The sequence below is a fragment of the Vombatus ursinus genome, unplaced genomic scaffold, assembly GCF_900497805.2.
Source record: "Vombatus ursinus unplaced genomic scaffold, bare-nosed wombat genome assembly UNPS02009205.1, whole genome shotgun sequence".
In the NCBI taxonomy this organism is placed as follows: Eukaryota; Metazoa; Chordata; class Mammalia; order Diprotodontia; family Vombatidae; genus Vombatus; species Vombatus ursinus.
The window spans coordinates 64,363,924-64,377,366 of NW_020948983.1; the positions used below are offsets into that span (position 1 = coordinate 64,363,924).

The 13,443-nt window shown below is 34.6% G+C and overlaps 1 protein-coding gene across 6 annotated transcripts in view; it reads right to left on the reverse strand.

Annotated features, from left to right (window-relative positions):
- Window positions 1–13,443, reverse strand: part of RNF111 (ring finger protein 111) — a 93,877-nt gene that overhangs the window by 43,159 nt on the left and 37,275 nt on the right. For all 6 annotated transcript variants that reach the window (XM_027851818.1, XM_027851820.1, XM_027851815.1 and 3 more), the window contains one exon: window positions 2,871–2,997. In XM_027851818.1, coding sequence (XP_027707619.1) covers window positions 2,871–2,997 — 127 coding nt within the window. The remainder of the gene's footprint in view (window positions 1–2,870; window positions 2,998–13,443) is intronic.

Below are 13,443 nucleotides of genomic sequence, written 5' to 3' on the forward strand. Positions count from 1 at the left end.
GAATCCACTAAAGAGTAAATTTGATGACTGAGTCCACCAGCGGTAGGCACATACCAACATTTGGTTTAAGGGATGAAAAGATTCGACTGTTACTTGAAACATTCACCGTGGTTTTGATAAAACATTTATGATAGCTAATGACTGAAACTTATTCACTATAGGTAAAATGGTATACGTATAAAGGTTCAGGATTCCAGAAAGGAAACTACTACTTGTATTCTTACCACTACAGGTCAGAATGGTTGACAACTAGGGCACTTGTAAACAAAATTAGGCTCATCTAGCTCCTGGCTTAGAGATAAGAGAATACGTGTAGGAACTATACTGACATCCAGGGGCTCAGAAGACTTAATACAAGCCTTAAATATAATGGCCAGTTTGTTGGTTCCAGAGCTATAGTCTAAGCTTTAAAGAAGCTCTGCATTTAAATAAAGACCTTTAAGGAATGGATATTATCAATTTTCAACACACTGAACTAAAAACTTAACTCCACATGATAAAAATGCTCCTTTACATTTATTGTCTATTCAAAAAGAATACTGTGGAAACATAAATTAAATCAGTCAACAAATATTTATTAACTACTCATTACTAATGGTACTAAGGGTTATGGGAACAAAAAAAGGCAATACCAAAGTCACAGCCCTCAACAATTTTACATTCTGATGGAAGAGACAAGGGAGGAGACAACAGTAAACAACTAGGAAGGTACAAGACTGTTGATGGAAGGTACAAAGAGAAAAGAAAGCATTACCAGGTGAAGGAATAGGGAAAGGCCTCCTGGAATAAATGGGATTTGAGCTGAGACTTCAATTAAGTCAGAAAGTAATAGGTACAAGAAGGGGCCTCCATTTTGTACAGGGGCCTAGGCTAGCCTTCATTCCTCCCTAGGCTCTCTAAGTTTTCTGGACTTCCAAACTATGGTGTCTCATTCTGGAACTTCCCTCAAAGCCTAGGGCCTCCCCACCTTGGAACATCCAACCATTCCTGTGGCCTTCACAACATGGATTATCCCACTGTAAGGCATGTCTCCATTTCCCATTAGTAAGTTCCTCCTGAAACCTCCATTTTGTGGCGGGATCCTGCCTGGCCTTAATTTCCCTTCTGACCCTGTTCTTGGCTTCTGGACTTCAAAACTATGCCCTTTGTACTGGTTCCTTTCATTCTCCCCACACCCCCTTTTGAGTTTCCTTTAGTGTACTGTCTTATCCTACTAGAACGAAAACTCCTTAAGAGAAGTAACTTTCTTTTTGCTTTTATTTGTATCCACAGTGCTTAGCACAATACCTGGCAAATAGTGAGGTCTTAATAAATGATTCCTTCCTTCCTTTCAAGGTGTGGGGGACAATGAGAACAAAGTCAAGGAAGGGAGAGAACAGATGGGAGTGTTCCTGTTGCAGAAATTATAGGTAGGTCAGTGTTGCTGGAACACAGAATATGTGGAGGAGAATAAAGTATAAATAGCATGGAAGAGTCTGGATGACTGGGAGGAAGGTGGTGCCTTCAACAGTACTAAGAAAGTGGGTAGGGAAAGAATTTGGAGGGGCAGAGAAGATAATGAATTTTCTTTAGAGTATTTTAATTTGAGATGCCTACAGGAAATTCAATTCAAGATGTCCAAAAGGCAGGTGGTGATGTAGGAATGGTGCTCAAGACAGAGACTAGGGTTTAATATATAGATCTGGGAATCATCTCTATAGAGATGCTAACTGATTACTATCAGAAAGAGGGATATATTATCAGCTATGGTCTCTGCATCAGTTGTTTTGCTTAACTTCTTTATCAGGATTTTAATCTGTAGGATTCTATTTTTCTCTGAAAATGTTGACATTTGTTCTCACAAAACCTTAGGTACATGGCTCTCCTTCATTATAAACTCTAATATGGAGTGCTCATATCCCCTCAAGTTTTACCTCATTTCTACTTCAGCTACTTCTTTCTTGTTGATTTTAATCAGATCTAAAATAGTAATTTCACTCAGAGGTTCCTCCACCTTTTAAAGGATGAAATGATCATTAAATCAAGCCAGGAATTTATTAGCTGCTCTGTTCTGAGCAGGTAATTACAGCTGACTCCTAGATTACTATACCACCCCACCCACCATTATCATGTTTGTAAGCCTGGCTTTACAGGTTTCCTGAACTTCTCATCTATTTTCTCCTTTCCAAATAATCTGTGATAAACTCAGATGATAATACCACTTCTTTCTCTCTTCATTCATCTTCACCCAAATGCCTTCCTGCTGTCTATCTCTGAATTTTGGAATTTCTCATTTTTAAAATTTTGGAGCTTATTAAAACTTTGTCCAGGCTAATGAGTGTTTTCTTTCTTTTCATGAAAACAACTATTCACTTAAATTTATGGCCCCTAAAACAGAACCTTAAAACTAAAACCAATCACAACAAAAAAAACCCTAAAATCATCACTAATCTTTAGTTCTTTTTTTCTTCTTTGCAGTACTTCATATACATTTTCCATGCTTCTTAATAATCCACATTTTGTTATTCTTAATGACAAAATAATATTTCAAGATAAATGGTACCTTAAAACTATTAAAAAGTTATACCTACAAAATTAAGATTCCCTAACATTAGTGTTAAGTCAAACCTGGAACAAATAAGAAAATAAATGGAACACAGTAAGAATTCAAGATCCTTTAAATTAATATTTATGTCATGATTAAAAGGTTACCCAAAAATTACTCTAATTTCAATTCTAAATACAAATACACTGTTAACACAAAACAAATTCAATTTTGTCAACTATGAACAATTTGTTTGTCTACTTGTGTGCATCCCGAATGCTAAAGTTTTGTATCCATTTATTTCTATTTACATATACATCATATAAATAAGATGATAAACACTTACCGGTAGCTTTCACCAACTGTTACAATCTCCACCTCACTGTCAGTTGAGGTAACATTAATTTCTTCATTGGCAGTGACCTGCGGAGTGGAGGATGCTTCAATCACCACAACATCCTCATCAATATTTCCTGGAACAAAAATGAGAAGTTTGAAAATTATATTCCTCATAAGGTAAGTATTTTTATTTTAATAATTTCTTTTAAAAAGCTAATTAAAAGTTTTTAAAAGAATATAGTTAAATAAAAGTTTTGTTTTGTTTTTTAATTGAAGGCTAGACACTGAACTGTAACTCGGTCAGTCCACTAAAGGAATCAAAAATGTGTGACATCTTATTCCCACACAAAACCAAATTTTAAGTTTCAAATTAGGTATTTCCAATAAGCAAGATATTCCCAAACAAAGCATGAGACAAGACTTTCTATATTTAAACAGCAAATGTGGTACACATGAAAGATGCAAATGCATAAGTTAAAAATACAGTATAAGGGAAACATAAAGTCCTGTACTCCAAGAGTCAACTTTTACCTGTATTATTATATGGGAGCTCCACCATACTTTCAAATGGCACAGAAATGAAGAGTACTAAGATTCTATTTTCTAGCAGGGTAATAAAAAAAGAGCCCAAGGGTACATTCTTTATAGTTTTTACACTGACATCATTCACGAGATTTCCATGCATAAACACAAGAGCATTTTGGTTACCTACTACATGGGGAAAAAAGTCCATGAACGAATGCTGACTTAGGCTCTGATAAGGAAAATGGAACAATGAGAAAGATTTAAAATAAAAAATGTCTACCTGACTTCCCTTATCAGATCAAGTACACCCTTTACAATAAACTAAATTGCATGAGTCAAAGTTTAACATGGAATATTCTTTGCTTGCCTGTAAAAAACCATACCATTATAAATTTGGTCCTGGTGACTATAGCTTAGTTAACACAAAATTGAAGTCAAAATGTTAACAATTTAGCAATGGATGAATATAAATTTTGAAACCTCTATGTGGCTACAAGAGCATATTCTTGATTATATTTCCTTGCAAATAGGAAAATTTGCACCTGCCATGAGAAATTCCCAAATACTTAGAAACTATTAGATGCAATAAGGCAAAGTGAGGGCATTAGACCTGGAGTGAGACATGGATTCAAATCATGCCTCAGAAACTAACTAGCTTCATGATGCTGAGCAAGCTACTTAACTTTCCCAGCCTCAGTTTCCTTATCTGTAAAATGGGCAGGGGGATGGAGAGTTAGGCTCAATGACCTATAAGGTCCCTTCCAGCTGTAAATCTATGGTACTATAAGTATTTAGTAGCATACATACAAAAGTTTTAAAGCAATCCTTCTACTTTGGCATTATTATTTAAACCATTAAATCAGTTATACCTCTGCTAAAATAGCCTGAATCCTGCCTGTGAAGAAAACATAAAATTTAACTGCACAAAATAGATACATTCTAAGACTTATTTTAGTCTTACTTAGTTAAAAATTGCTGAGGGAAAAAATTAGCTATAGCACAATTTTGATTTATCTAGCCACTATCCATTTGAAACTTAGAAGTATCTGTTAAGTCAAGGACCTTACCCCGAATGTGTGCGAGAGCAAGCTAGAACCTGGATTTGGAAGTAGAGTTAACAATGGAAGAAATAATAGGAAGCAAGAGGGCAAAATTTAGGATACCAGATTATACAGATCTTCACCTTTTCAAATTTCTCTTAATATAAAATCAACCATCAAGATCTAACTTTCAACAACCCATTAGAAAAGATGGATGGAAAGTACATGCTGATCCTATGGGTAAAAAAGTAACTTGACAAAGTTTTCTTACTATAAAAATAAAAATATGAAAAATTCTTCTCATTCAATTGTTTATTTAAAAACAAGGAACATAAAACTCTACTCAAGAAATAAATAGGGGCAGCTAGATGGCGCAGTGGAGCAATGGCCTTGGAGTCAGGAGGACCTGAGTTCAAATCCAGTCTCAGAAACGTAACACTTACTAGGTGTGTGACTCTGAGCAAATCACTTAACCCCAACTGCCTCACAAGGAAAAAGAAAGAAAGAAAGAAATATATTTCTTTAAAAAATATCAGTTGCATAGGATAGCCTGTTGAAGAGGAGGGGCAGAGGGAGAAAAAGGAAGAGGGGGAAAGAAACAAAAAAAGATAGAAATAAGGCAAATTTCAAAAAGAAAAATAAAGAGACACTAATGGAGACACAGAAATGGCACACACACACACAAGTTCAAAATACACAAGGAGGCAGAAAAGGTTTTGTAACATATGTATTCAGCTTATTTAAATGTATAAAAATAAAATTATCACCAGTTATCAATGTCCTTTGAAATGTTAATGAGTACACCAGTTTAGAATATTCTTTTCTATACTGAGAAACAGCTCTTCCAATTTTATTTTCAAACTTTAAAGTCTTAAAATAATCCTTTATTTTCTTGTGAATTCTGAAAGTTTTGGTAATTTTTAAAGGAATAATTTAGGTTTTAGAAATTAACTTTGGAAACTCTGAAGAGTTGATCAATTTACTAACAATCCGTGAAATTTCTTTGGCTAGGAAAAGCATTAGAACTGCTTATCACATGATTTTCAACAAGACAGAATGTTTCATTCCAGGATAACTAGAATATTAGAATTCAGTTTCATTCTCAGAAAACAGTTTAAAAAAGGATACCACATTTGTTTGTTTTTTTGGTTTGGTGGCCCATAAAACAGAATGGCAAGTTATAGTACTAAAAAAGTTGTAATAAAAAACATCAGCTTCTCTTAACCCCCACATGAGACAGCAACCACATGGTAACTGCTACTTCAGGAAAAACTAGTTTGAAACATTGCTTGCAGTTCTCTAACGGTTACCAAACTAAAAAAAGGAGAAACTGTTCACAACCCAGCTTCTAGGAACCTTCAGGTTGCTGTGAGCTGAATGGAGTAGCAGTATTTTTCTCCCATAAAATCTAACGCAGCAGGAAGCACATTACTGTTTTTCTCCATCCCCTAAAGCTCCTTAAATAGTACCACACAGTAGAATTAAGGAAATCCTACTGCTGAATAAATGAACAAAAAATAAATACCCTAAGATAAGGGTGAATAGGCATAAGACCATTTTATTTTTAAACTTTTATTCTCTATACTTACATTTTGATTTCTGAAAACTGTTCAATTAAACAGGAAAAAAACCATAAATTTCGTAAAAATCTTTAATGAGGTTCATATATTGATTGGAAAAAAAAAGAAAACCATCAGAACTAGTTTACTAGATGTGAGCACCTATGTGGAGCAATGTATAGCAGCACTGGGGCTAAAGTCAGGGAAACCTGAGTTCAAATCCAAGCTCAGACACTTATTAGCTATGTGACCTAAGCGAGTCACTTAACCTATTTGCCTCATTTTCCTCCATCTATAAAGTGGTTATAATAATAGCTCCTACCTCCCAGGATTATTTTAAGGATTAAGTGAGATAATACTTGCACAGTACCTGGCATATAGTAAACTCTGTATAAATGTTAGCTATCATTATTATCTAAGAATTTTGTAAACATTCCAGAAAAACCATCAAAATGTGGGAAATATATGATAAAGAAAAATAAGAAAATGACAGTGGTTAGAGTGGCAGATTTAGAAGAATGCTATGCTCTCAACTTAGTGACATATGTACTGTGGCCTTGTTAAAGTACCTCAACCTGAAACCATCATCCTGATTCAGAGTGTGGGCATTTTCAAACAAATTATTTTGCCTAGAGAAAAAAACGTGAAAAAACACCACAAGTAAACTAATAGGTGTTTAAAAACAAAAAGCTTTTAATAAAAGTATTAATATAAAAACTGTATTTTGTTGTTGTTTGTTGTTCAGTCACGTTCAACCCTTTATGACCTCATTTGGGATTTGCCATTTCCTTCTCCAGCTCATTTTACAGATAAGGAAACTGAGATAAACAAGGTTAAATGAATTGCCCAGGAATCACCCAGCTAGTGTCTGAGGCCAGATTTAAACTCAGGAAGATGAGTCTTCCTGACTCCAGGACCAGCACTCTAATCACTGTGCCACCTAAATGCCCATACAGATTGCATATAAGGTATTTAATTTTAAAGACTATTAGGCTAGAATTTTCAATACCTGGTACCTGGTCATAATTTTTTATATTGACAGAGGAACTTTTTCTTAAAAAGAAAATAAAATCCTAGTTCTGCATAAAAAAAACTCCAATGTTCTGCTTTTGTCAAAGCAAATACAGCATTTCTGGCCAACAAAGAATTAAAATCTTAGTATATTTAAAATGTGATTTACAAAAATGACATTCCATACATCTTTTCAGGGATGTACTTACTGTGGTAAGGCTATCAAAAGTAAAAAGCAAAGGAATGAATCCATTGATATTCTATTACTTTGCTGCTTAAATAGCAGTTTATGAAAAGCAGCATTTATGTTACTTCTAAAATTCAGTGAATAAGGCTTTAAAAATTCTACAATTTGATATTGAAAAATATCTTAATCCTTAAAACCAAACTAAAAACTCAAACTGATAATTATTCCTAATTTGATGTGAAAATGAAAGTAGACCACCATATTTTTGTATCAATGGTATTTCACACTGCAAGTGTTTAAAATATTATATGGCCTATACTTTTTAGATGTTGATTTCTGCTACTTCAATATAAATTGAAGATAATTAAGTCTAAGAGCCCAATAAAGAGACTGCATACAAAAGTATCAACAAACCAATCAACAAGCATTTAATAAGCACCAATTATGTTCCAGGCATTGTGCAAGACCTAGAAACACAAATACATAGAATCAAACTCTACTTTCAAGGATCTTACATTAATGGTCTAGACTAGTACACATATAAACATATAGAGAATAAATACAAAATAGCTAAAGGTAGTTTGAGAATGAAGGCACTAGCAGTTGGGGGAAGTCAGATGAGGCTTCATGTAGAATGGTATGGCACATGAACACATGGTACACAACATATGAGCTATGTCTTGAAAGAAGAGAGAGAAACTCTGAAGTGAGGGAGAAGAGTCAATGCATTCCAGGTACGTGGGACCACAGGACCAATTCAAAGGGATGAAAATGTTTGTGTGAAGAACAGAGAGGACAGTTTGGTTGGATTGCAGAGTGTGAGAGGGTGAGTAATTTACAAAGAAGCTGGAAAGATAAGTTGGGACCAGATTGTGAAGGGCTTTACAGGCTAAACAGTGGATTTTCTATATGATGAAGAAGTAAAAAGGAAGCCACTGGTGTTGATAAAGTCAGAGAGTAACATGATCAGAACTGCCAGTAAGGAAAATCACTTTATTAGCAATATGGAGATTAGACTAGAATGAGGATAAACTTGAGGAAGGGAAACCAAAAAGAAAACCGCTACCATAATTTAGGCAGGAAATGACAAGGTGATAGTTGTGGGAGTGGAGAAGATGTCCAGTGTGAGACATGTAGGTAAAAATGCCAAGATCTGGTGAGTATCAGATATGTACAGTGAAAGAGAGAGAAGAGTGGAGGATAATATAAAGGTTATCAATCTGGGTGGATGGTGGTACCTTCAACAAAATCAAGCAAGTATGAAAACAGCGAAGATTTGGGAGGAACAAAAAATGAGTTCCATTTTGTATATGTTGAATATGAGAAGTTTCTATGACACGAGCTTCTATTAATTATCTGCTTGTCCAAATAATACATCGACATTTACTAACCCTTAAATACTTATTTGTCTATGCCTCTGAGCTTGTGTCTTATCTTCTGAACTGATAAAGTTCTCTCTCCATCACAGAAATTCTAAAGAAGACCTAAAAGAGATAATACTAAAAATAGGATAAAAAGTATGGAGAGAAATAATTTCATTGATGAATACTGACTCTTCTTTAGAGATTAGTTACTTCCCATTAAAGTATCCAGAAATGTGTCTAATGAACATATATTTGTCATGACTGACAAATAATTGTTACAAACAGATATTTAAAATACATCAATAAGCAGCTATGTTAAACTGAAAAGACTTTATTTTGTCCACTACTGAACTGTCAGAAAATGTCATATAAAGGACTTTAGTCAATAACTTCCTCCCTGAAAGACCAACCTACTATCCACTATGACAGGTTGTGTATCCTTACCTCAATATTACAGTTTTAGATATTTTCTAAAGCAATGATTCCAAATTTTGATGAAAGGAAAAACTGATCCTTTGTGGGAGTGTTTTTCTGGTACTTCTCCCTTCCACAAAATAGAGAAGACAGAAAGGGTATAACGCCAGGAAGAGCCAGAGTGATTTCTTCATCAAGCAGTAGTTGCCATCAAAGATTTTTAAATGGCACAACAAATACCTTACAACATTTTCTGGGGCAAGAAACCATTAAACTGAGATCCACAAATAAGGGATGAAGGATGAAATCAAGATTCAAGATGACTTCAGAAGTCCATAAAAATATACTAGAAGACCCAATATGAATTTCATTAGAAAAAATATCAAGTCTTATCTTTAGGTCATCAAAGAAATTCACTCCCTGAAATACAATATAAGAGAAACAACTTAGCTATACTTCACATGAAAAAACACAAATGCTAGGTTTTACAATCTTAGCAAAAAGTACAGTATTATGAAAAGTATGATGGAATTGCTCTTTAAAACCCATAATATAAATGTAGCACCCAGATCATTAGAAATAATACTTTCAGAGGCAGCTAGGTGGAGCAGTGGATACAGCACCAGCTCTGGATTCAGGAGGACCTGAGTTCAAATTCAGCCTCAGACACATAACACTTACTAGCTGTGTGAACCTGGGCAAGTCACTTACCCACTGCCCAACCAAAAAAAAAAAAAGAAACAATACTTTCAGAATTATGCAAATACAATTATTAAAATATCCAAATCATTTGGACAGGAGATTCAACTGCCAGTCATATGCCCCAAGAAGGTCAAATAATAGTTTAAAAGATAAAAAAAAATTCCCATATGACCCAAAATTTCCAGCAACACCTTTTGTAGTAGCAAAGAACTGTTAACAATGCAGAGAACCAAAGACTAGGGAATGGCTAAACAAGTTGTGATACACTAATGTAATAGAATATTACTGTGTTATAAGAAATAGACATGATGAATACTGAAAAGTATGGGAAGACTTTTGTACTAGGAATGTGATAGTCCCACTATATTCTGTCGTAGTTAAATCATATGTACGATATTGTTTTCAGTTCAGTTCTTAGGAAGTATATTGATAAACAAGAGCATTCAGAGAAAGATAGCAAAGTGTCTCAAGATCACATTATTTTAGAATGAAGTGACAGAACTGAGGATGTTTATATCCTAGAGTTTAAAAGGAACGTCACAGTTGTCTTCATTTATTTGAAGAACTGTCGTGCAGAAAAAACGATTATACTTCTGATAGATTCCAGAAAGGACAACTATGAGCAGTGTTACAGAGAAGATTCATGTTCAATATAAAGAAAAACTTCCTAACAATTAGATTTTATCCAAAAGTGGAACAGGAGCTAGGAGAAAAAAGTATTCAAGAGAAGGTTGGATGACCTTTTCAATTAGGCATCAGTTAAGACTATACAGCCTGAGGTCTCTTTCAATTCTGAGATTCTCTTAATCTGATTCATTCCAAGGAAAGTGGTCAGCATAGTAAAGATTCTAGACACCAAGAACAGTGCAGAAAGTTGGAGTATCTTCAGATGGATAACCTGAATTAAAGAAGACTAAGGAGAAGTGTTAGAATCACAGTGAATTAGAACTGGATGTGTCTTTAAAGACTACCTAATTTAATTTCATTTTAAAGAAAAAAACTGAAGCTCAGAGAGGTCAAACAATTTGCTGAAACCCACACAAATAGTGAGTGGCAGAGACATACAGAAGTCTATAAAGGCGTTCCAAGGTGCTCAAATGCTCAACACAATGCCTGGCATATAGTAAGTTGACTGACATGAAAGAGAGAAAACACTGTTTTGCTCCAAAGAACATCTCTGGGATCAGTTGATAAAAATTACAAGGCAGTAAATTTTGGATGAAGAAAGAAAATTAAAAAAGAAAACTCTTTAAGAATTAAATTGAAATACTGCAATAACCCAGCTGGTCTCTCCTGCCTCAAGTTTTCCCCTAATCCAATCATCTACCAAAGTGATTTGACTGTTTTTTCCCCCTCCCTATTACCTCCAGGAATTGTCTCCTTGGTTTGGCATTTAAACTCCTTTACAATTTGGTCCCAGCTTACCTTCACAACCTTATTTTCACATTACATCCTTTCATGCACAATGAGATCCTGCCAAACTTCTCTTCTTACTTTTTCTTATACATAACACTCCATCTTCTTCTACCTTTGTGCATTTGCACTGGCTGTCCTTCATATCTACAATGCACTCCCTTCTCACCCTCATTTAAAAATTCCTAGGAGCCTTGAAGATTTAGTTCAAGTGCTTTTCTCCCTCTCCCCCCATTTTATCATTTTGTATCTCTTTTATATATATTATATTCGTACATGCAGCCTTCTCCAGCTACAGTAAGCTCTTAAAGGGCAGGACCTGTTTCACATTTGTGATTGTATGCCCAGCACCTAGCACAATGCCTGGTATCTCAAAGTGCTTAATGAATGCTTGTTGATGACTCTAGAACCATACTTTCTTCCAGTACTCTGCAATATAGTGACACTGGTCTACGCTTCCTCTCAAGCTACACTCCATCTCCTGAATCTAAGCAATTTCACTCACTGTCTCACATGCCTGGAATGCTCTCCTTCCTCATCTTTGCCTCCTAGCTTCCCTGCATTTCTTTAAAATCAGCTAAAGTCCCACATTCTGCAAGAAGCCTTTCCTAGTTCTTCTGGTAATTTCCCTCTGAGATTACTCCCAATTTATCCTGTGCTATCTTGTTTTGTACATAATTATCTTCATGTTGTCTCTCCTATTAGACTGTGAGGTCCTTGAGAGCAGACACTGGTTTTTTTTTTCTTTTTAATCCCTCCAATGCTTAGCATAGTAGGTATATAATAAATGCTAGCTGACTGACTGAGTCATACAGGTTAAGGAACAAATCAAAGAAAACTACAAGGCACAATGAGTTATTGCTCTGCCCCAGATTTTTCGCTTTTACACAAAGAAAGATAAGCTAATTTTAATTCTTTCTCCTCACAATTTCATCAGATTATTAGTTTTCTCTAGTTGTTTTTTTACCTCAAATTTTTTTTTCACCCCAGACACTAAAGGTATTTATTACTTTAAAAATCTACTCTTATTTTTTCATATTAGGAATATATAATAGTCTATCATAGCAAGACCTAATGAAATTCATGTACTTATGCCAGGAGTTACATGAAGAATAACCAGAATGGTGTCAGATTATCTTGCATAATGATCAGTATAAGAACAAAGCTAATTAAAAAAGTTTAGACACTACAGAGCCTGAACTGCAAAACTAAAAGTATTCATTTAAAAAAATCTTCATTTGTATTTTTATCACATAAAACATAACCATTTACAGTTAAGGAACATTATAGGTTTTGGGGATGGTATTCTTTTCTTGAAAAATTCATTTTTTTCATACATTTTGCCTACACATTACAGTCACCCTAATACAGGAAATATTCAACATAGATTAATAGTAAAACTTCAAGGCTCCAGAGCCCTTGGGGAATGAATTGGTTCAATCAAAGAAGGAGTTACCCCTCTGAATGTCAGAATGCTTTTCAGTTTGGACAGATATCATTCTAAAATATAATTATATCCTTCCTTGTCTATGAAACAGAGTTTATAAAATACAAAAGTTTTCTTGATGACTCAGTATTACTAGTAATATCAATTATAATATGCTGTAGCAATGATGCCTTTAGGTTTAATTAGTATATAGGGCTAATCATACCAAATGATTCCACAATGTTCTGCTTTTTGATTGGGTCCCTGCATCTTTTTATAACAGCTCATTTCTTCTCTTTCTACATGGCTGTCAATTATCACTTCTCATCACTGCCATGTATTTGCCTGAAGAAGTCTTCCTTTTCTAATCTGCTATTCACTTGGAACCAAATTATTCAAGTTTAACTAAGTGGTTGGGCTGCAAGGAGCTCACCAAAGAATTAAGCAAATACATGAATTCATCTTATAACATCCATTTGGGTTGCTTAGCAGAATTTTTTTTCTTTCTAATGAGTTTTGTGTAGGTGAGACTGAGTAACAGCTGAGGTATAACTTTAATATATCAATAAATCTGCGATCTCATTGAGTACTCCCTCCAATGGGCAGAACAAATGCCACTCCGTGCCTGACTTCACGTCCTACACAAGGCTCATCTATGTGCTCCTGTAAATTAACATAATTAATGAAGTATGATGAACACAGTACCTGCATGAATTCTTTTTAGCTTCATTATTTTTCTCTTCTGTCACAGTAATCTCTGCTCTTTTGAGTTTTCTTCTCATATGTTCTTGGTTACTTATGAGTTCAAACATGTAGCAACAATTGTACTTTCAAAGAAAGTCAGAAGTTCAATGATATATGAGGAAATGAACCAATTTATCTATCTATCTATCTATCTATCTATCTATCTATCTATCTATCTATCTATCTATCTATCTA